Source organism: Protopterus annectens, chromosome 3.part1 (genome assembly GCF_019279795.1).
Source record: "Protopterus annectens isolate FY-2018-M chromosome 3.part1, PAN1.0, whole genome shotgun sequence".
Classification (NCBI taxonomy): domain Eukaryota; kingdom Metazoa; phylum Chordata; order Ceratodontiformes; family Protopteridae; genus Protopterus; species Protopterus annectens.
This window is the reverse complement of record NC_056732.1, coordinates 387,018,452-387,042,239: the sequence shown is the minus strand read 5'-3', so window position 1 is coordinate 387,042,239 and position 23,788 is coordinate 387,018,452. Positions and strand designations below refer to the sequence as shown.

Genomic DNA, 23,788 nt, shown 5'->3' with positions numbered 1-23,788 from the left:
AAGAGGGCCAAAGAGGCGCTCTGGTTGACCTGTGTGATGACAAGGTTTAGATCCCTGGAGTGTGTGTCTATGAGGGATTGGGATTCCTTTAAGTGTAGCATGTCCAACAGCTCTGGGTTTGACATGGCCTTGTATGTTAAGCAGAGACTGCCTCAGAGTAGACGATATGTGACAGAGTATAGGTGGAATTTTTTTAGGCAGTCAGTATAGGGCATCTACTTTAGGCCTATGATTCTTTTAGTGAGGTATTTCTGTGGCCTTTCCAGTTGTTGCAGATGTCTTGAAAGGTACATACCAAACTGGGAATTGTATTCTATAATAGGTCTAATGAGGGATGAGTACAGTGGGACAATAACTTCCTTTTTTCTGGATGAAAAGCCCTTAGAAATGAGAAGTGCCACACAGAAGGATTTCCTGACTGTTGTGGTGATGTGGTTATCAAAGATGAGACCACTGTCCACCTGTGTCCCTAAATCTCTTATCACACTTTCATTGTTTAGTGTACTGCCACCTATGTGGTAATTCATGGGTACATGTTTTTCCCACAGGGGATAACTATACATTTCTTGGCATTGAGCTTGAGCCCATAGCTCTGGCACCAAGCATCTGTTTCAGTAAGGCCCTTTTGTAGAATATCCACATAATTTAGGGATTCAATAATGGCTCCCAGTTTGCAGTCATCTGCCAACTTTGCTAGCCAGAGTCCCTTAGTGTTGGCCTGTACTTCTGAGAAGTAGATGCCAAACAAGAGCGATCCCAGGACTGAACCCTGAGGTACTCCACTTGTCTGGAGCTGGATTTGGAGTCAGCTACTTTTACAGTGTGGGTTCTGTCAGTAATCCAGTTGGTAACCCATCGAGTGACATAGGGATTAATGCCCAGCTTAGTAAGTTTATCTATGATTCCAGAGTGGGGGATGGTGTTGAAGGCCTTGGCGAGGTCCAGATAGGCTGTATGGACCACCTTACCCTTGTCCACGCCTCAAGAGACTGATTCAAAGAAGTCAATCAGGTTCAGGAGAGAAGATTGGCCCTTCACGAACCAGTGTTTGAAGGTTGCCAATGTCTTTGTTTATAAGTTCCATGAAAATACGTTCCATGGCCTTGCAGATCAGGCTCATCAGACTGATGGGGCGGTAGTTCCCGGTATCCAAGGTGGATCCCCCCTTGTGGAGTGGGATAACTGTAGCTGTGCTCCACTCAGTGGGCACGAAGCCTGAGGTGAGGCTATGATTAAACATGACACTTAGGTGAGGTGCCAGTTCATTTTGTAGTTCATGTAGTACACAAATGTTTTAGAGAGAGACAGGGATGGGGTTTGTAGGTTTGTTGGGCAGCAAATCTAGCAACCTTGTTGTAGGTAGATTCGAGTTTGGTCAGGAGTGCTGAGTTAAGATTTGTGAGAATTTGAGAATTGTATATTAGACTGGGTAGAAGGTAGGTAAGAGAGAAATTTTGGCTTCAGAGGTAAGGAATTTCTTGTTATGGTAAAGGAGCCCTAGTTTTGAATGAGTCTTTTTGATACGGTTAACAGTCAAATTTAAGCTGATCGTCGATGGTTACACCTAAGAACTTAGTACTGGATTCTACCCGAATGGGAGTGTTATTAAGGGACTGTGTGGAGAAGGAGGGTTTAATATTGTTGAACCTTTTAGGTAGGAAGAGTAACAGCTTTGTTTTCAGGGTTAAGGATGACCTGGTTGTTGCAGCACAGATGGCATTATCATCAATGTATTCTGCAAGCAACCTGGGAATGCCATGATGCTAACTTATCCATGGCAAATGAGTAGCATCAGTTAGCCACCAACCAAAGAACAAATACCAGAAAGCTATCTTGCAGGTAAGTGTACATGTTAAAAAGCATTTTGGAAGACTAAGGAAACAACAGTAGACAGAAAAGGCAAAAGGTAGAAATAAAGAGACTGATATGGTCTACTTTTACTATCAAAGATGTCCCTTGACATCTGCAAGAGTTTGCTAAGAAAACGTACAAACAGTACAGTGACTGGCATGTGCAGCAGTGCAGAGTACACTGGTGTTTTGAAGGTGCAGAACAGTTGGAAAGATAACAGAAATGGTATGATCTAGTACTCACCTAAAAGGCTGCAAAGATTCCCCTGCCATGCCCTGCACAATATGTGGCTGACAGTAACACCACATGGAATAGGAGGAAGCAGACTATTCCATATGACAGGATGAAGACGAACATGATGCAAAGACAGCACAACCACTAGTATGTGTGACACAATGGGCAGAGCTCACCAGTGGTGCAGCATTTCACCACTCTGGGCACAGCTCACCAGTGGTGTATCATTTCACCACTGTCCGGGCACAGCTCACCAGTGGTGTAGCATTTCACCACTGTCTATGCACAGCTCATGAGTGGTGGAACACTTCATCACTGTTTGGGCACAGCTCACCAGTAGCATTCCATTTTACCACTGTCTGGATGTTTACTCAAACCAATATGTATAAAATGCCTATGCAATATGTGTCAAACTAGTGACTCAGTGACATGCCCCAATACCACTATGACAGATATGCAAACCTTAGCCAATGCCAAGACCAAGGTAAAAGACACTGCTACTTGAGTCTTTGCTGACATTTGTTCACTGTGTGTGCTATGCAAACTGTATCTCAGCCAGAGCACCCTTTCAAAAAGTGACAAAATACGAAAAACAGATTATGCTGTACACATGTCACAGTTCACTCAGCTACAAAGGACCACAAACACAACCCATGATGTACCAGATACGCACAAGCACATAAAAAGCTTAGGTATGCCTGTCACTTCCCCATCCAAGGGCACTTAATGTGATGACACCAATATGGAAACATATTTGGGCACATGGGAAGCAGCCAAGTCATATTCCACATGATGAATTTGCTGCTAGTACAAGCAACCACTAGTGAAAACCTCTGTTTCAGCTCCTCACAAAGAGTTGTTACATTTAATGTTATCTGTCAACATTAATAGATATTTTGTTAAGTGGGTTGGCAAGTGGTTACAGGATATGATATGCAGAGTTAAAAATCAAGAATACATACTTGGATGAGAAAGCTGTAAATGTAGGTGACCCCCCCCCTTTTGCAGGCTCTGTGCTTAGGTGCTTTCTGTTTAGAGTTTTTCATTTCTAACTTTCCAACTACCATGAGTATATGGGTAAGCAAATGTTACAAAACCTGCTGACCAAGCAACCCTTTGTTGCCTCTATCAGTGGTCTCAAAAAAAACAAAAAAAAAAAAAAAACAAATATATATATATATATATATATATATATACGGGTCTACTTCATTTGATCAACGAGACCATTTGATCGAAACCCATTTGATCGAAATTTCATTTGGTTTAAAACCAGTATTCAAGTCATAAAACTGGGATTTGTCCCTCCCCCAATGTTGTGCGACCCTGGAGTTGGTATATATAATTAGGGGGGTGTGGGGGGCACAGCCACCCACATTGGGGGATGTGGGGGGCACTGCCCCCCACATTGGTGGATGTGGGGGGCAAAGCCCCCCACCTATTTTCATTTAAAATGTGTACTTTTTGTTTTATTTTCTTTTGGTTTAAAACCAGTATTCAAGTCATAAAACTGGGATTTGTCCCTCCCCCAATGTTGTGCGACCCTGGAGTTGGTATATATAATTAGGGGGGTGTGGGGGGCACAGCCACCCACATTGGGGGATGTGGGGGGCACTGCCCCCCACATTGGTGGATGTGGGGGGCAAAGCCCCCCACCTATTTTCATTTAAAATGTGTACTTTTTGTTTTATTTTCTTCTTTTAAAGGAAACTAGGTGGGGGGGGGGCTTCGATCCCCACACCCCCGCAATGTGGGGGGGCTGTGCCCTCCCTAACTATATATACCAACTCCAGGGTCGCATGACATTGGGAAGGGGGACAAATCCCAGTTTTATGCCTTGAATTCTGGTTTTCGACCAAATGAAATTTCGATCAAATGGGTTTCGATCAAATGGTCTGTCGATCAAATGAAGTAGACACACACACATACATATATATATATATATATATATATATATATATATATATATATATGTGTGTATGTACTTTTAATGAATCAATGTGTAGGGTGCTTCACTGTGATAATAAAAATAGTCTTATGCCATGGATAACTCCATTTTGTCTGCGAGTACCAACATCAATGACCTGGGAGTCATGACTGATGGTCACTTGAATTTTAATGCCAATTTTACAGTTATTATTGGAAAGTCCTGTTCAACAGTAAGAGCTATGTCTTGTACGTTGTGTAGTGGGGACAACCAGTTCCTAGCTCCACCTATTAAAGTCAGTTATAAGACTCCACATTGACTACTGTGCTTCAGTGTGCATACATACTATCTCACAAATAATCACACTAGAGAGGATACAAAGAACCTATACTAGGCAAGTTTCCAAGGTTAAGTATCTAAGATATATGAACAGGCTTTCGTGCCTCTACTAATATTCTGTCTCCTATAGGATAATTATTGGTGACTTGATTTTCCTTTAAATGTATCCCAAATGTTAAGTTTTGGGTTTGGTATTAGGTGTGTTTAATTCTCATAATTATGGTAATAAGATCATCATCATCTGGGTGGCATTACCAGTTTTCAAACTTCATTGAAAGGGAACAGTTTTCTTTGTAGACCTAGTAGGCTAAGGCATTCTTTACCCTCTCTATCATTCAATCTTGTGACCTTCCAAGTTTGAAAAATTCTCTAGATACCTACTTTGGAGACAAAATGTTTCAATCACACTATTTTGATTACAGACATCTCAATAGTCTCAGATGAAGAAAGCTCCAAGATTGTTTTTCAACAACACCGAACACTAAACAAAAATATTAAACATGTTGGTCATCTACAGAAGCTTAACCAAACAAATGGGCAAAGATAATATTTTCATTTCTTTCAAAAAGCAGCAAAATTTAAAATGAATGCATTTCCAAAAATGTTGTTTTATATTATGTCTACCTGATACCAAATTCCATGTAAACTATTTAATGCTACAACATTTTCATTGGCTTAGAGGATCAAGTTTCTCAAACTCTTATGCTAAACTGAGTGCTCCTAAACCAATGATGGTGAACCTTTTGGGTTTGGAGTGTCACAAATTTGAAAAATGCCTAACTTGACTCGGCTTGTGTGTCACCCCCCCCCCCCAAACAAAAAAAAGAATAAAAAAATTAACTAACTAAATAAATAAATAAAAATAAGTATAACACCATGGCTATCAATTCATCAGGGATAAAGCTCAACGGAATCTGGGACTAATCTACAAATAACAGACATGGACAGTTTTAAACTACTGTATTATTAATTTGAGACACTGACAGAAAAAAATGAATGTGAATAAATATAAATTAAGTAAAATTAGTCTATAAATCTAATTATTGCCATTATTAAGTGTAAAAAATTGCCAGTTTTAGTAGGGAGTAAGAGTGACAGTTGAGAAGAATGTAAAACAGCAAACTCCTAGAAATGCAAACTACCTGCCCTTTGCAGAAGTGTAACCATGAAGAGAAAACAATGTCAGCACTGCCCTTTGCAGACTATCGAGAAAGTATACCAATATAGTCTTTGAGATTAATAATTCCTTACCTCTGCAGCAGTGTTGTTGAACTGGCTCCTGGCAGAAAACACTTCACACAAGCAACAAATGCAAAAGCAGTTTTTTTGGTAACTTGGGTGTTTGTGAACGCTGGTCTCTCACCCAAAATGTCATGGCATGTCACCTTTGACATGCGTATCATAGGTTTGCCATCACTGTCCTAAACAATTTAGAGGTATAAGTTTACCAGGCATTTCAACTTGTTATTTAATAATTAAGTCAAGCAGGCTATTTAAAGCCATTTTATTTAATAAGGGCAGCCTTGTACTGAAGTCTTCTTGATCCAAAGCTATTAATACATGTTAAGTGTTATCCAAACGCCATTGTCTTAAAAACTTAAATTATTAAAAATTTGTAACTTATTTAGTAATACAATCAAGTCCAGCACAATCCAATTTAAGTAATATTTCTATCCTATTGAAAATAACTGTAATATCTTACTATCTGGGAAAAATAATTGCCTTATCAAAACATCCATTGCTTCAAAACATTCTAAAAAAATCTGTAATCTACAAATGAACTGCGGACATATATATCACTGTCACTATGTACAGGATACCTACTCATGATAAATATAATACAGAACAGCTTAATATTTAAGCTTCACTATACTATCACAGAAGAACCCAACATAAAAAATTTCCAACAGCTATAATTCACACTAATATCAAAGAAAGCCAACTCAAATTCCTAGAATTTAATAATAAACTACAAATATAACAATATACACGAACACCATCATCATGGCTATCATATGATTTTGATGTAAAAAGTACTTCATTATGGTGAAATATACAGCAAATAAAAAACTCATTCCTCTTGTGAAATCTTACTATAACCAACTTATGATTTTGCACAATGCATATCTTATACCCATCAAAGTATCAGTACATTTTCAAAATCTCTTACGAAACTGTCATATACATGCATTTTACATATAATTTGTGAATGTTCAAATATGAAATTAATTTGCATACCATTACAAAAAAATGACAGCTTTGGGCATTTATGATTATACTCTCATTTGGAATTTTGCAATTTTACATATTCCTTCAAACAACTTACAAACAAGCCAATTAAAGATATTATAACATTTTTTCATGTTAATAGAAATCTAGTAAAAAAAATTACCATAACTGAAATGGATGTCCTGAGAAGGTTTAAGAAATATGGTTAAGAAACATATAAGAGATTGCACATTGTTACCAAGTTTAAATCAAAATTCTCTGAAATTTAAAGAATGCTGAAGAAAAAAAATCTTCATATTGGATATTTTCATGTTAAAATCTGATGTATAAACCATTCCAAAATTTGGATTCCATAAAACCTCCTGTGATGGTACTTATTTGTCTGTGTGGTTGGCTCAGTGACTGAATCTGACTATAGCAGATCCCTGAGAAGATTCTCTTACTGACAGAACTTCATGGTGGATGCTTGGGCAATGTCAGAGTGTGTCACTGGCTATAGACTGACTCATCATTTGTTGGCTTTTGGCTGCTGCTTATGCACTGGGTTTGCTATTTGTATTTGTTGTTCCCTGCAAATGCCACTATGGGTTGTATGGATTTGTAACTACCATTTAACACCGGTTTTGGTTTAGGTGCTGTTGGATTAACACAGAGTGCATGTTTGTTTCTTTATTGCCTTGGACAGCCTGGATGGTCTGAGCTTGATTGTGGCTTTGTCTCACTATCTGACAGTCTCTGGACTAAGATTTATGCTGTGGGCTTCAGTGAGGTATTCCCAACTCTAGTTACTAGAGGAGAAAGGAGAAGGAAGAGGGTAAGAGTTCTTCTTTCCACAATACTTACATCACAATGAATCCTAAATAATGTTGGGGCTCAAAATGTATTAACTTATTTCTGCTGCTTTACTACAAGAACCAAATCAATTTACTCAAGAGACTGTTTCTTTCATTCATACTTAAGCATTCTGTTTTTAAGGAATGAATTGATTTACTTTAGAGATTGTTGTTAACTCAGCTCTACTCATTTCATTAATATTATTTCTATTTTACACCATTTGTTTGTATCCTATTTTAGTGCTATTCTTTATGCATTCATTTCATCTCTTCTCAGGGCTGTTTATTTCCTGCTTATTCCCAAGATTCTTTGACATTTTAGTCGATTTTTATTTAGAGATTCCCACTGGTTCACTTTATTTTACAATTCTACTCATTTCATTACGTTTATTTCTGCTTTTAAAGTGCTTGTTTTTATCCTATTTTAATACTGTTTATTTTATATGCATTTATTTGACATTATCTTTTCTCAGGTCTGGTAGCTTGCTATTTATACATCACCATTGGTTTACTGTACTTCACAGTGTATTTAAAACTGTTTGACTGATATGTACGTATTCAATTTTTTTTCTGAAAAGTGTAACATGTTTTATATTACAGTAGATCTTTACTGCTGGCTTTATACCCTTTCATTCAACCCAGACTGAGTGCATCTACAATTCTGCCTTGCAGATGATAACGCTTAATATGTAAACACTGGGGTGGACATCTTAATCATTCTTAATCTAGCATCTATGATTATGACATTTCTGCCTATGGAGAGCTCTTCAGTGGCCACTCAATGATCATCACTCTTCTGGGTAGTGGAGACACTGTGCAGCCCAGGCTGTCTGACCAGAAGAGCTTTATCTGGCTCAGAATGAGAGTCTGCTACTTGAGTTTTTGCTGACAAGATTGTCTTCATCAGGTCTGCTCTTGCTCTGACTTGACCCCAAGGGTGGTGGCATAAGCTCCATCTTTCTATGTCTTCTTTGGTATTCAGTATTCCTGATTTAGATGAGTTTACTACAGTTTCTTCTAGTTTGCAAATGACAAAATGTGAGCTGGATATTTGTCCATCAAGGCTGGTTATAGACATTTTTTAAGATCTTTACTAAACATGACATTTTTCAAACAGTGTCGTAGGTACATATACAGTAATGGAAAAGAAAAGAAAACAAAAGAAAAACTATAACATCTCCTTTGCTATTTTCATGTAGTATACATTTTATTTTTAACATTTCTCATTCACTCCAGCTTTACATAAATTGCTCCATTCTGCCTCCCCTTAAATTTTACTTCTCCTCCTGAACATTATTCTGCATGTACTTTTCACTCAGATTCCGTTGATTTATATACAGTTTGCCCTTTCCCTTAAGAGCTATTCTTCAGTTCTTTTATCTGCTTTATAATATTCAGTACTTCTGTAACAGCCGGTTTAGATTTTGATTTCCATTTTTTAGTAATTGCCTTTTTGTGCGTAGCCAGTAGCATTAAACTTAGTAAAACCTTACTATGTCTGCGCAATTCAAATCCTGTATCCCAGCTCAAAATGATAATTTCTTTAGTTAAAACCACTTGCTCGTCAATATTTCAGACACAGTACCTCCGCATGGAATTTTTAAAATGTACCAACCTGTTAAATTCCCAATTATAAAAAAAAAAGTTCCCAATTATCTCTCTTTCTCATCGCACCCCCACCATATGCAATACACCTGAGGAGAAATTCTCTGAAGTCTGCTCGAGGTATAACAAAACCTATGTAAACACTTCCAAGAAAAAAAATCCTACACCTTCTGGAGTTTGTTGTAAAGGCCAGTTTTAATGCACTTGGTCCAGTCATTTAACAGATGTTGATTACATCATTGAAGGATGGAATATTTACTTCAGCCTTGAAAGAGGTTCTGGTTATCCCAACCATCACGACACCTTCTTTGAATGAGAAAAATTTAAAGAACTATGGCCCAACATCTAACCTCCCTTTTTAGGTAAAGGTATTGAGAAGGCTATCTTATAAGCAACTACAGACATATCTTACAGATAGTGGACTAATGAATCCTTTTGGAGTCAGGTTTTCATACTCTCAGTAGTACTGAAACTGCTCTTATGACAGTGGCTAATAATCTCCTGATAACAAGAACCCGGCACTGCTATACATTGTTGGTCCTCCTAGATTTCTCTGCAGCATTTAACACTATGGACCCCAGAATCTTCACAGAATGCTTGCACTCTTACTGTGGTATTTTTTGCTATGGACCTCAACTCGTTTATTTCATACTTGTCCAATCATACTTTTAGGGTTTTGTTCAGGACTCAACAATTCATCTTTGTAACATGTCAACTGCTGAATACCACAGGATTATATCACGGGACCTTTACTTATTTATTTTATTTTGTTTGTTTACCAGGGTAGTGCACTGATCAATACTGACCAATTTCAGGTTCACCCAGTTAAAGTACAAAACATTTCATAAACAAAAAATAGAGAAACGTAATCAACAGCAGAGTAGTTCAGACTGATTATACAGAAAAAAGAGCAGTTTATATACAAGTACATTGCAATGTACAATCAAGCAGAGCATAATGTACAAAATATATATCTTCAGTGAATCTTGAAACAGGAGAAGAGACTCAAAGGAGATTTGACATCTGTTTTGAAGCAGGAGCATTTGGCTTGGATGAAGTGCTTTTTTGAGTTGCATTCTGAATTTGGAATAAGTGTTGACTTTGTTGATGTTGATGGGGAGAGATTTCCAAAAAGTAAGTGACTGAGAGAAGAAAGTATGTACAGTGCGGGAGAGTTTAGTTCTAGGAGTAATGACAGTTTGTGAGTAGTGTCTCAGATTGTATGAGGAAGTCTGGCTACAAGGGAAGAAAATGTGTGAAGTTGGAGTAGTTTGTAGAGTTGGGATCCTAAAAGCAGTTTAGATCCTTATTTTATGAGTAGCTATTTGACTTTTTCTAGGGTGAGACAGTGAGTTTGTAATGAATTGGCAGATGCTGTTAGAGATAGTCTGATTTGTGGCAATGTTATTCTTGGAGACAGAAGCAAAACTTGGGAGCCCATATTCAAGTTGAGAAAGGAGAACTCCTTTGCAATGGTTGCTCTGGCTGGTAGGGATACAAAAGAGGAGATTGTTTTGGCACAGAAGAGGAGGGAGTTTATTTTGGCATACACTTTGTCTATGAGGAAATGGAAGTTTAGTGACTGATCAAGCCATAATCCTAGGTATCTGAAGGTGGAGGTTGTCTAGGTAGAAGATAATTAAAGAGTCAGAGGCTACTGCTCATACTGTGTGTGTGTGTGTGTGTGTGTGTGTGTGTGTGTGTGTGTGTGTGTGTGTGTGTGTGTGTGTGTGTGTGTGTGTGTTTCTATGTATGTATATTCTCCTTCAAGAAAACTTTTAAGGGAAAAGGGGTTAGCATACTACAGCTATGTCGATGACACCTAGATCTGTTTCGCTTTCCTACAGGATGAGATAGCAAATATTTATTCTATGGCCGATGACATTCAAGCCATACATTCTCAGTTACCCATGAATTGATTAAAACTGAACACTCTGTGCAGAAGTAGGTCTTGGCAGTACATGCAACTTTGAAAGACTCTTCCACCATATCATAACCCAATTTTCTCATGTATGGTGGTGAAAAGCTTGAATTTGTTAGTAAAGTACAGAGTTCTGGTATTATTTATCACTCATGGCTAACATTTTGGAACAAGGTATCATAATCTGTAGTGAAATTAAGTTCCCTTCTGGGAGACATTTCCAGGATCAAGCACTTACTACTACAAGTCGATCTTTCTCTTGTTCATGCTCTGTTCTCTTCCAGATTGGATTACTGCAATGCCCTTTACCTGGGACTAAAAATTCTGCATTTGACCATATATAGACTGTGCAGAAGTGTGCAGCTAGGTGAATTACTGGTACTTCTTGTTACCAGCATATTATGCCTGCTCTGTGTAGAATTCATTGGCTTCCTATTCATTATAGGATAATGTACAAGATATATTAGTATTAGTTCATTCACGACCTGAGCCCATTACCCAAAACAATTTAATGTACGCTATTGTCCTTTGTGGGTTTTGCACCGGCAGTTCCTCGGGGTTAAGCATAGGACCTCAGGTTTTCGTACATTTTTTTAAAAAATATTTGTTTACCGGGAAATTCTGACTTGAAGTGAGCTAATTTTCAGCGGAGGCCTGGGGAGAAATGCTCCAGACGTAATGTGGGAGGAAACAGGAGCACTCAGAGGAAACCCACATGAATGCAGGGAGGACATGTAGACTCCACATAGAAGGCACCCCAGCCAAGAATCCAGCCACAGAACCTCTTGCTGTGAGGTGACAATGCAAATTGCTGCACCACAGCTCTGTCCTTTTCTATCAAGCTTCTCACTTGTGGAACTTGATACCACACTGGCTTCTCACTGGTCAGCTTTAGGCAAACATTAAAGTCTTATTTATTTGAAATGGCTTTATTTATTGTACACTATCACTTGTTAAAGTTTCGTCTTTGTTTAGTTAACTTTTGTGTTAACCATGTTTTGAATAAAAATGTATAAATAAACTTGACCTTTAACCTCCTATGATGATCCCAGGGATTCAGAAAGAACCCCACCCCTGGCTGCAGACCAACTGCCTAGCACTAACCAAGGAACATATGAACCTATGAGCTGTAGTCAAAAGGGACTGTTTCCACAATGAAAGAAAATGCAACTCAGAGAGATGCTAGCCATAATGAGGAAAGGCTTATTTATGGGCTAATATACATGTCTCTGAATTTATCTCAAGTACTGTGAGCACAAGTCAGCATTTCCTATGTTTGTTAACATTTGTGGTTCATGCATTGTGTTGGCTCAGGCAAACTCCCATTCACTGTCCCACACACGTGCACTTTCAAACACACACACACACACACACACACACACACACACACACACACACACACACACCAACATACCTCTTACCTGTCCCTGATGTATCCTCTTATTTTTTCCTGCCCCTTGTACAGCACAGAAATATTTATTGTCAGTTAATAATGCCAAACATTAGTTTCATTAAGCAATTATCCAAGACTGGGTTCCAGGATTTACCCACTGTTGGTGTGGTTTCACTAAGAGGGCGAAGAACGAGTGATCAAACAAAGCCAACTGTGGGTAATCCTGGGATACCCACACCCAGACATGGATTATTGCTATTATAAAATGAAATTATTTAGGAAAAAATTATTTGCCTTTCTTTTAATAATTTCATTGTATGATGGCACTTTAGTGTTCTTTTACTTCCTCTACTCTGTAGTGATGTACTGTTTATGAGCAAGACATGAACATTTGCACACTTGCACAATATAGTAGCATAGTGCAGTATGGCAGACAGGGATTTCCAAATGTCAAATCTTTTTATATGACTGCACACAAGGGATGTGGGAAAAAAATATGAGGAAAATCTGAGTGTTCTGCAAAACTGTGGAGAGTTGAGAGAAATAGGTATCAGCAGCACAATCGGTCATACTGTTGCTAACCAAATTTCTCAACTATTTACAATTTTGCTATAGTTCCCTTATTTTCTGATGTTTAATAGTCCTTCTGTTAAAATTCCTTTTGGGTAGCACTAAGGAACATATTCTAGTAGAAAGCTGGATGCTCAAGAAGACTTAAGTAGCAGGACAGACAACTTTCTACTGGGATATGCTCGATTTACAATGGGCATGCTGACTGAGTATCCCATCAGCATGCACGTTTTGGAATACTAATAACCTTTTACTGTATAATTCTTCTTAACTGTTTGTGAAGTGCATTGTGATGCTACACCTGTTCTATTAACCTTTAACTAATAGTTTAAAATGTCTGTCTATTGCCATCTATATACCAGCTTTATCCTGTTATATCTCCCACACAAGCACACTCCCATCCCTCTCAAGTGGCCATGACTTTACAGACATCTTTTGCTGCTGCCTCACATGTGCCCCAATCCTCATAGTTCATGGACTATTGTAATCAGCGAACATTGCCAGACATTAGAGATTCATACTTGTTTTTAAGTTAAAGATACCCTCAAACACTACTGCTTACTGTGTGTCAAGGGTGCAGAGTTTGAACCTCCCCCACCCTTTTTACTTTAACTTTTTGTTTGTTTTCAAACACTAAAGGTAACATATAAGAACTATTCCTGGTAACTAGTGATGGCACAGACAGAGATAAGTCTCTAATCAAGAGATGTGCATGAGTGCTGAGGATACAGAGCCTGACTTTTTGTAGGTACCTTTAAGGCATGACAAAAAAGGATTATTATTATTAGTGCCTACTGCCCACAACCCATGCCTTTCATGTTACAAGACCATTTTGTTCCAGTAAAGTGTCTGTAAGGCATGGCATAAAGAACGTATCCTTGGTGTCTAGTATTCCCCTCTCAAGTGCTGCAGGATTTTCTCATTAGTCTAGGGGTGTGTGGAGGTATCACACACAGCCATTCTTTGACCAATCATGGATACACTCATCCATTTACCTACATGCATACATACATACACGCACACAGCCTGTCACTACCTATCCTCTAAGTGATCTCCCTTACTGTGAATGTCTACATAGACACACATACTCTCACCTTACACCACACTCATACCTCTACAAACACTCACACACGCACACATGTGCACACTCCCCTTACACTACCTGTCTGCTAAACTCCCTAGCACTTAACCTCTAACATGATCAGGTGAATGTGAGCTCTTTGCTGTGCAGCAGAGGTAACTTATTCACCTGAGTGACTGAATCACTTGGCAGTATAAATACCATACTACAGGCACTACTGAGGGAGGAGCACATGGCTAATTAGCACAGGCTGCTCTCCTGGAATGCCTCATCAGCATTTGCAGTAGGCTGCAGAGGACAACCTGCCACAGTACAATGGTAGGGCTATTTGTGAATCAGAAATGGTTATCACATTGGGTGCACCAGGATTACACCTAGAAGCAACCTTTCTGAATTCAGCCCAATATAAAAATTCAATAAAACGTTAGAAAATGCAGTAAAACATGGGGAAGAACAGCTTTCTCAAATGACTGTGGTAAAAGCAAATTCAGAAGATGAAATGAGATCTGGAGAAACGGAAAAGTGGTATTTAGTCACTAACCAACATGAAGGACGACTTGACAAGCATATCACCTTTTTCAACTGACAGTATGCACATGTACTATGTGTTCAATGTAAACTAAATAAATTCAAAGTTTGGTTAGGAAACCGGTAATTAAACAGAGTGCAAATGGATTTGTATTCTTAAGTCTAATCTTCACATCCAACATCTTTGAAACAAAGAAGCTTACTGGGTTTTGGGCATCTCTTCATGGATTCCACTCCTATCACAGGATGCATGACATGCATTAACATCTTACCTTATGCCACCCTTTAAGAGGCCATTTTCTTTTCTTCAAAAGATAGCCTTCCTGCTTCTGAGGCTCTTGGATAAGGTTGACACTCCCTCGCAGTCCTTCAACAACCTCCCAGCTATCCTGTTCTCATAATAAAACAAGTTATAATTAGCATTAACATCAAATTATGAGGCATTTCAATACACATCTATCAGTAACAGACATAAACATCAGAGTTTATGTACATTATGTGGCTACAGCTTCATAAAAAACGAGCACAGAAAGGAAATATCACAGTAATTATGATGCAGCAGAAATTCGTAGAAAAATATAAATGAATGTAGGATGCAAATTTATTTACAAAACAACATTGTCAAGCTGATTTAAACTAATACAATTTGTACCTAGAGATAGAACTGAAAGAATACATAAAAAGAACCATTTTTTTCTTTTCTTATTGTACTTTTCAAAGGATCTTCTTCCATGAAACTGAAAATAATGACTTCAGATAGTTTTTATGAAACAGCAGGAAATTCTGCAAGTGGCACAGAACAATGGATTGTACTTTTATGCAGGTCATTGGGACTACCAAAATACCCAATAATGGTAAGACACAGGAGCCAATCCATGTGTTATTCATTTTATTTTTTATTTATCCTTTGTTGACTAGATTAGTCCCACCAGGCTAATAGCCTCTTTTCAGGACAACTAGGAAAATCTGGCCAGGGCATCAGAGAGCTTCTACTCTTTTCGGTAGGTGCAGTGGGATACTTTATATTCACCTGAGCTACCACCAATTAAAGGAGATAGGACCTTGGCTTAACATCTCATCTGAAGCACAACAGACTCAGGAGTGCAGCACCCCCCTTATGCTGCATTGTCATCACTGTCAGCAATCCATCCACCTGGTATGGGAATACAACCTACAAGCCTTCTGCACCAAAGACGAGTGTGCTACCTATTGTACCACTGACAATGCATTAAGATCATGTATATGGTATTCAGGTATTATAAAGAGATGCTTCAAGGACAAAGGGAACCAAATTCAATGTAGAATTAGAGCAACATGTCATGCAGTCAAAGAAGACACAGCTTTAATCAGAATGGAATGTGAAGGTCTTGTTTTCCTTAGTAATAAACAAAGGAAGACCTGTAATGAAAAACTAGAGCACACAGATCGTATCCCATTCTTCAACAACATTACAAGCATAAAACATTGAGAGAACTGGCATGCTATGTGTTATATAACTTGAGAAAAAAAATCAAAGTTTAACTGGTAAACAGATTCACATGACTTGTCTTACACTGTATCACTAGTTGGCTAAAATACAGTGCCATCTTCTCCTGGATAACAGTGCTACCACGTAGCTCTAGCACAATGTGAAACACATCAATTCCAGTTCTATATCAAGAATGACCAAACATCCTATATAGCAACAGAGATAAAACAACTGGAAGTGAGATCTTTAGAAAAGAGTAGGAGCAAATTACATAGGGAAAATGGGAACTGTGGGAACCATACATACAAGGAGGGATGAGGTTTAAAAGAAGAGAGGATCTGAATGGGGTCTATATTAGGACACTGAAGTTTCAAAACTTCGAATGTTCTAATATCGACCCCTATTCAGCGAACGCTTACAACATCGAACATGCAGAACAGCTAATTTTTTCCTAGGGAGAAAATTTGCTGCTCCAAAACACACACAACACAAGCACACCAAACAAACAGCAATCCACACACATACACCTAAAATCTTACATCTAACCCTACACTAAACTGTACATACACAACTAACTACCCACTTACCTTAACCCAAACCCTAACCCTAAGGTCCGTCACTATCGCCACACTCACCTCACCCACGCCCTAACCCTAACTCGCCTACCCCACCCTAACCCTCATGTCCACACACTTGCACACATACCTAACCCGCACCCTAACTCACCTAACCTGCGCCCAATCGCACACTTACCTGAACCTGACCCGTAACTTTCCACCACAGCGCTGAAAATAGTGAAGCGACAGAAATGGACAACCGAATTCTTTCCCTAGGAAAAAATTCAGTTTTCTGTAGCTTCGCTATTTTCAGCGTTCGCTGAATAAGGGTCGATATTAGAACATTCAAAGTTTTGAAACTTCGATGTTCTAATATAGACCCTTTGAATGAGCTATAGAATGTCTGACTGACAATAATTGGGTAGATTATAAGTGATGTTTATTGTTTGCAACTAATATTATGTCAGTACAGTCTGTGATGTAAAACACTTGCAACTGAGACTATGTCAATATGATTTGCTTTCATTTATATAAATGTAAGATTGCCTGTGTCATAACTGATAATTTAATAAAGATGCTTCTTGTTTAAAAAAATGAAAAGACCACATAAGGAGTGAGGTTTGACCCTAAAATCCTTGTCTACAGCAAAACAAGTCATCCATGCAAGTCTGCAGTATGATCTTGGGTACATCTTAAGCATCAAAAAGCACCAGTTTCAGGTGTCTGCTAACAGCTGGCTAAGGTTTCCATAACAAGTATGATTATTTGGTTATGTTCTTAGCTAATTCTCTTATGTTCCTGTGTATCTTTTTGGACTGGGATAGCAAACAATGTACCTCTCCTTTCATGCTGCTTCAACCCAGTAATCTGCTTTCCAGAACTTCAGATATTCTGTATTGTACATACTGTCCAAATGGGAGATTAAACATTTTCAATTCTGCCATTTGAGGAGGCAGGTCTGATCACCTGAAGAAGTTTCTGAAACCTCTAGATTCAGTTTTAGTAGCTGAAAATTTTATTAAGCTCTGTTCGAGTTCTGACTAGAAACAAGATACTAGGCTTATGCTCCAATTCAGGTCTTCACAGATGGCAAACACAGGCACTCTGAGAAAAGCTCAGTGACAATTCTGTGGTATCTTCTCTTAGAAAGATAAAAGGAATATATAGCATGGAGTGCCAAGATAATTCTTGTGTGAGATGAACCTAAAGACAGTACACCAGAGTCAGTTACTTAGCCTAACAATAAATTTCTGATTCCATTCTTGCCTCTTGAGAAGTCATAACCTATGGGCTGGCCACATAAAGTAACTACTAAGCAGGGTCATTATTTCTGAGCCCCTGCATGTCCTCAAGCTACCTGAGACAGTGACATAATAGGGGGATATGTGCCAGTCATTCAGACTATGGGGACAGATCAGCGCAAGTATTTCAGAGCCATGACCTACAAGTCTAAAACCACAATATCCTTGTCTATCAGAATTAATAATAAGAATTAACAATAAGGACCACTTCTTTGGTCTAAACCAGTAGCAGGTTGCATAAGTCAGGTTCTCCCATTACTGAACTTTGACAACATGTAGAACGGCTAGCACTCGGAGGAATCTAATCACATCTACTTTCGATATTTATGGGCTTCAACAAAATGTTATCACACTGATTATCTTTATATATTACCCCAAGGTGACATACCGCAGAAATGTAGCTACTTTTACTGTCATTTCTTATCTACAGAGAATCTGAAAGGTTGTTCTTTCATCTCAATAACCACCCAGCAGACATGCATCAAATATCAACATAGCACAAGGACAAGAACAAATATATAGCAGTAACTTGCAAGTTAAGAAGCAGCCAAGAAGGATCAGAATGAGAGTATTTGTATAAGACAGACATGAATGGAGCAAAATATTTGTTATGGTAATTACCTCACACAAATGTCCTGCAGGGCTTTCCTCATTCCCATCTTTCCAAAAATATTATAAGCACAGCAATGACCCATGAATGTAAGCTTAGGTGGTGACTCTCTCCAATGTACCCTAAGAGACTGCCATAGCAAAACTATCCCTTAATCACAGGCTGTCCTTCTTTGCAATACATGGCAGAATTCTGAATGGAAGACCCAGCTGCTGTCTCACAGATCACTTCCAAAGGTAATCACTGAAAAGAGTTTCTGAAGCAGATGCTCATTTAGAAAATAGGGATTAGTCTAGATAACATACAGACTTCCTTGCTTCAGGATATTTATTTATTTGACATTTGTTTACCAGGATAGTCCAACTATCCCAGGACAGAACCTGTTTTCAGCAGAGGCCCGGGGAGAAAAGCTCCAAATACAGATTTATCTAAAAGCTGTAACAAAAAACTCAATGAATAACAGTTTCATCACATAAGGTTAAATTACAGTTCCACAAATATATCACATCACTATATATATATATAAACAACAGTGAGAAAAACTTTTGTTTCAAATGATGATTGTTAGCAGAGTAAGGGGAAAGTCTAAGAATGTGTTAATGTCAAGTTAAGAAATGTTGTGCTGGGATAGCAAAGCTGCCCTTCTTGGTAATTTGACCATAACAGGTGGGGCAGACAGTACTGCCTGATGCTTGCGGCCTTCCTAAGTCTGTATTGGCATCTTTTCCTCCTGGGAACTAGGCTGGTCTGGAAGAAGCAAAGTGGGCTGGAAGGAAAGTTTTTGCAATAAAGAAAATAAAAAAAAGAAAGTCCTAGAATCCTGATGAAAAGGACCTCACCAGAATTGCTGCTTCTGATCATCCTGAATGAAATAAAGCCTGGCTCTATTTGATAGATGCACTGGGAACTAATGTCGGGCGCCACGATGCCAGGGCACTTGTATAGGCTAGGCTTGTAAAGGCTCCAGGGCCGTTAGCCTAGCACACCTAGCACACACCTAGGAACCTAGGAACCATCCTATGCAGGTAGAAACCCAAGCCTCACAAACTTGCTGCACTTGCTATAGAACTGACACAGTCAAAACTAAAGAAGGGCACATAGAAGCTCAATGGTAAAACTGGAGTAAGTGTATTAACCAGTTACTCTTCTAACCCAGAATCAGAAGGGGCTGAGAGCTTTTCCAGTGGCCAGTCCACAATGAAGACTTGAAGATGGGTGAATGAGATAAACAGTTGAATGGTGTGAGCTCCAACATGTAACAGGAAACATTTTTCTTGTCTCCCCTGTCCGCTGTCTTTGACTACTTACCAGGAAATAAACTGAAAAGGTGCTATGGTTGTTGAGACTTGTGGTAGCTCACACATCACAATAAAGTTGATTCTAGGATGCCCAAACAAGATTTTGCTTTGCAATGCTCAGGCTTATATAAGGATCCCTCTTTCTTGTAAGCAGTAGGAGCAGCATCTGGAAACTTCCAGGCTGCAAAGACAGCATCATTGAGCATGGCCTTCATGGGTGGGATTTTACTCAAAGTTCTGCTTCTTTCTTCCCAGACATTCACAAAGATACTTCTAGAGAAAAAGTAAGGAAACTACAGGCTGTTGCATGGAAGAATTCCTCACCATAAACAATTCTCCAAAGCACAGGTCATGGGAAAGCTCTACAGAGGGACGGACTTGATGTTCTTTCCTGGCAAAGAAAAACACAGTTGTGTATACTTAGCATAAATGTAGATGTTCGAGTGCCTTCACTTTACAGTAATAAAACTTGGGATTTCCTGCCCTGGAAGCCCTTGGTCAGTCTGAATATCAGACATTTTCCCCTCTCCTATGCCCAGCAGATATCCTCCCTTTCAACATCAAGACATCAGTTGTCAGACAGCATCACTTCTTCAGTTATTTTTTACACAACTCTCCTTGCCTCTGGTGGGGACCAAGACCCACCCATGCTGTCTTTGTGGGAGACACCACAGAGACCTACAGGGAATTAGCTGCATGTAGGGGAAGGAAGAAGAGGTACCCACCCCACCCCATACAAAGGTACAGAGTGGATGAAGGGGGGAATTGCTACTGCAATAGAGAAGGAACTTTAACAGCTACATTTATGGTAAGTATACACAATTGTACAATGTTCATTGTAATACAGAGTTGCAGTAGTAACACTTGGGAGAATTCCCGAACCGACAGAAAGAGGGTGGTTAGCAGAAAAAAATTATGACAAGGAAATAAGTCCTTGCATGACTGCTGAGGTGAAACCAGTTCTAGCTCTAGAAGCTGGGGACAGATTGTGGAGTTTGGGGAGAGTGTTTACTGAGGACCAGGTGGCTGCCTCCAGAAAGGACTGGATAGACATTCTCCTGATACAGGCTGTGGTAGCTGCAGTGTGACTCTGGTGGAATGTGTCTTGATGTGCTCTGGCAACCTCTTGCCAGGGCACTTGCAACAAAAGGCAATACAATTAGAAATCACTTTAGAAATACTTTGTTTGCTTACAGTTCTTCCTTGTTTTGCTAATTGAAAAGGCTATAAATAGCTTTTCAGATTTCCAGAAACTCTTATTCTTGTGCAGATAAAAACCTGAGCTGCCTGTGCACATCTAGGGAGTGAAACGCTCTTTCTCCTTTGCTCTGTAGATCATGGAATGTATAGCCTGGTAAAGAGAAACTCACATGACTACTTAACACATTAAGGATGGGTTGTTACTTAGAGATACTCTATCCTTGTGAAATCTGAGAAAGAATTCCCTACACACGAGCACCTGGAGCTCAAAAATCCTTCTGGCTGAAGTGAGGGACACTTAAAAGGTTGGTTTTCCATCAGTATATTTGATGTCTGAAGAGGCTACAGGCTCAAAAGGAGGCAAGGTAAGTTCTACAACACAATTTAGGTTCCAAGATGGAGCAGGGACCCTTCTACAAAGTCCCAAATAAATGATTCAGTAGATAATTTGTTTCACTGTGTATTTGCAGCCTGCTGCAAACACAGGTAGACAGAGATAGCTAAGGTATGGCTTCATGGAAAAGTAGGAAAGTTCCTCCATATATGATAAAACAATAGAGATATTTGCTTCTAAAGGATGCAGCCCCTCGGATTAGTACCAGTGACAGAATCAAAAGAGATTTAGGACTTTCTAATGCTGAGTCTCCTAATCTTTTGAGAATGAGTAAGACATCCTTGTTACAGAGCTTGTTGGAAGGGATGAGAATCTTATCTTCCATCTTGCCAGCCTCAGGATCATCCTCTGCCCATTTTCCAGATCTTTAAAAGTACCCTTGGGATGAGGATTATGGAAGGGAAGGCATACAGAAACAGACTTGTCCATGGGAAGAAGGTATCTGTCCTCCAGGACTTGTGGTTTAGGGCTCTTGAGCAAAAGTTGTTGATCTGTTTTCCTTTGAAGCAAGAAATTCTACAACTGACAAATTTGACTTATCTGTGAGTCTGAAGACACACTTCTTTAGCATCCATCTGTAAGGGTCTGTTACTGATCTGCTTTAGTGGTCTGTTAGGTTGTTGGCCTCTTCTCGGAGCTATTGAGCCAACAGGTATAATCACATTTCCTGTGCTGATTCTCAGAGCTGCATGGCCACACAGCACAAGAGATAGCAGTGGGTACAGTCCTGCAAAAGATAATAACTGGAGTCAGACAGTTTATGATGAAGAATCTGGAATCAGAAGCCAAGCCAAAGGGCAATGCACGGAATTGGTACTGATTCTTACCTGCCCTTAAGTGACGGTATCTCCTGTGTTCCATTGCTATGAGAATGTAGAGGTAGATATTCTTGAAATCGAAGATGATCATGACAGTCCAATGAAGGATCATGGGAATAACTTTTTGTAAAGTTACTGTTTTGAACTTGGGGACTGCCAGGAATTTGTTTAAGTTTGACAGGTCTAAAATGGGTCTCCAGTTTCCTTCATTTCTTAAGACCAGAAACAGCCTGGAATAAAACTCTGTCCTTAACTCATTTGAGGGGACCTATTTCTATAGATACTTGTACTAAAAGATCCTTGATTTGAGCCTGGGCTTCTTTGAACTGCCCTTTAGAGACAAGAGGAATGTCTGAGAACCTTTGGAGAGAAGCACATTGCGTTCTGTGCCCATTTCTGATGATAGCCAGGAACCAACTGCTCTGTGTGACAGTTTGCCATTGATTTAGGAAGACTCATGAGAGTCAGCCTCCTAACTTTGAGTTAGGGTGGAGTTTTAAGGAAGGGAGACATGGAAGTGCTTGCCTGAGGCATCCATTGCTTCTCACTCCTGGATCCCTGGAATTGGGATGCATTAGGCCTGGTACTGTGGTCTGCTTGCCATCTTCTTTGTTGTCTATCCTTTCTGGTCTTTCTGCTTTTGTTTTTTTGATTATGATTCTTTAAATGACCAGAACCTGGTAGGGTAATATCTGATGATTCCGGGAAGCAGGACTTGCAGAAAGTCTTTGACAGCTTGCATAATCTAAGCCTTCTACTCCAGTCTTTCAAAAACACATTAGATCCAAAGAGGTTACCCTTGTGCATCAACGATTTTAGCTTTGACATGGTCAAGACAGGACTGCTCTCTAAGCCAAGCATATATCCTTATAACTGACCCTGAGGCAGGTGTACTACTTTATGCTTCAAAAGCATCAAAGTCCTATGTAAGGAGTGCTTAGCAACCTGGGAACTGGTATTACAAAATTCTAACAACTCTTTTTGGACAGTTTTGTCCTATATTCTTCATTATTTTCTGTTTCATCTGGTCCATGAGAGTTTCTAGGAATTTAACTATGTGAAACTGGCAACTCAAAGCTCTCATGGCCATGGTAGCAGAGCTATAAACTTTTCCCCTCAATTTGTCAAGGGTTCTACCCTCCTTTTCACTGAATAAATGATTTTTAGAGGTGCTGCCTCTGAATCTGTTAGACCCAAAGGAAACCATCTCAGGGTCCACCACTGTATTTCTAAAAAGATGTTTATGAAAATCTAGAACCCTGTAAAAGCAGTCAGGTTTTCTGGGGCAGGGAGCTGGGAGCCAGGCTGCAGGGATGCATCCTGAATGACATCATCTACTACCTCTAGGACTGAAGGAATAACAAGAAACATGTGCTCATGAAGGCGAAGAAACTTTCTGACCCTTTTTTGGACTGAGGGTAGTCCTGAGCTTCCCAACTGTAAGACTCTCTCATACTGTGTGTTATCCGACTCAGAGTTGGCATATGACCCTGTTGAGAGTTGATACACATATGCCAGTTCATCCTCATCTAAGTTGCATGAATCAAAAGACTCCTGAGATGAAAGATCTCTCTTCTTTTGGCAGAAGTAGCTCCTCAAGCAGGAGTCTTGTTAGGGCCAGCTCCCAAGATCTC

The 23,788-nt window shown here is 39.3% G+C and overlaps 1 protein-coding gene across 5 annotated transcripts in view; it reads right to left on the bottom strand.

Annotated features, from left to right (window-relative positions):
• The window catches only part of OSBPL3 (oxysterol binding protein like 3), a 2,414,360-nt gene that overhangs the window by 1,040,095 nt on the left and 1,350,477 nt on the right, over positions 1-23,788 (bottom strand). For all 5 annotated transcript variants that reach the window (XM_044066857.1, XM_044066855.1, XM_044066859.1 and 2 more), the window contains one exon: positions 14,781-14,897. In XM_044066857.1, coding sequence (XP_043922792.1) covers positions 14,781-14,897 — 117 coding nt within the window. The remainder of the gene's footprint in view (positions 1-14,780; positions 14,898-23,788) is intronic.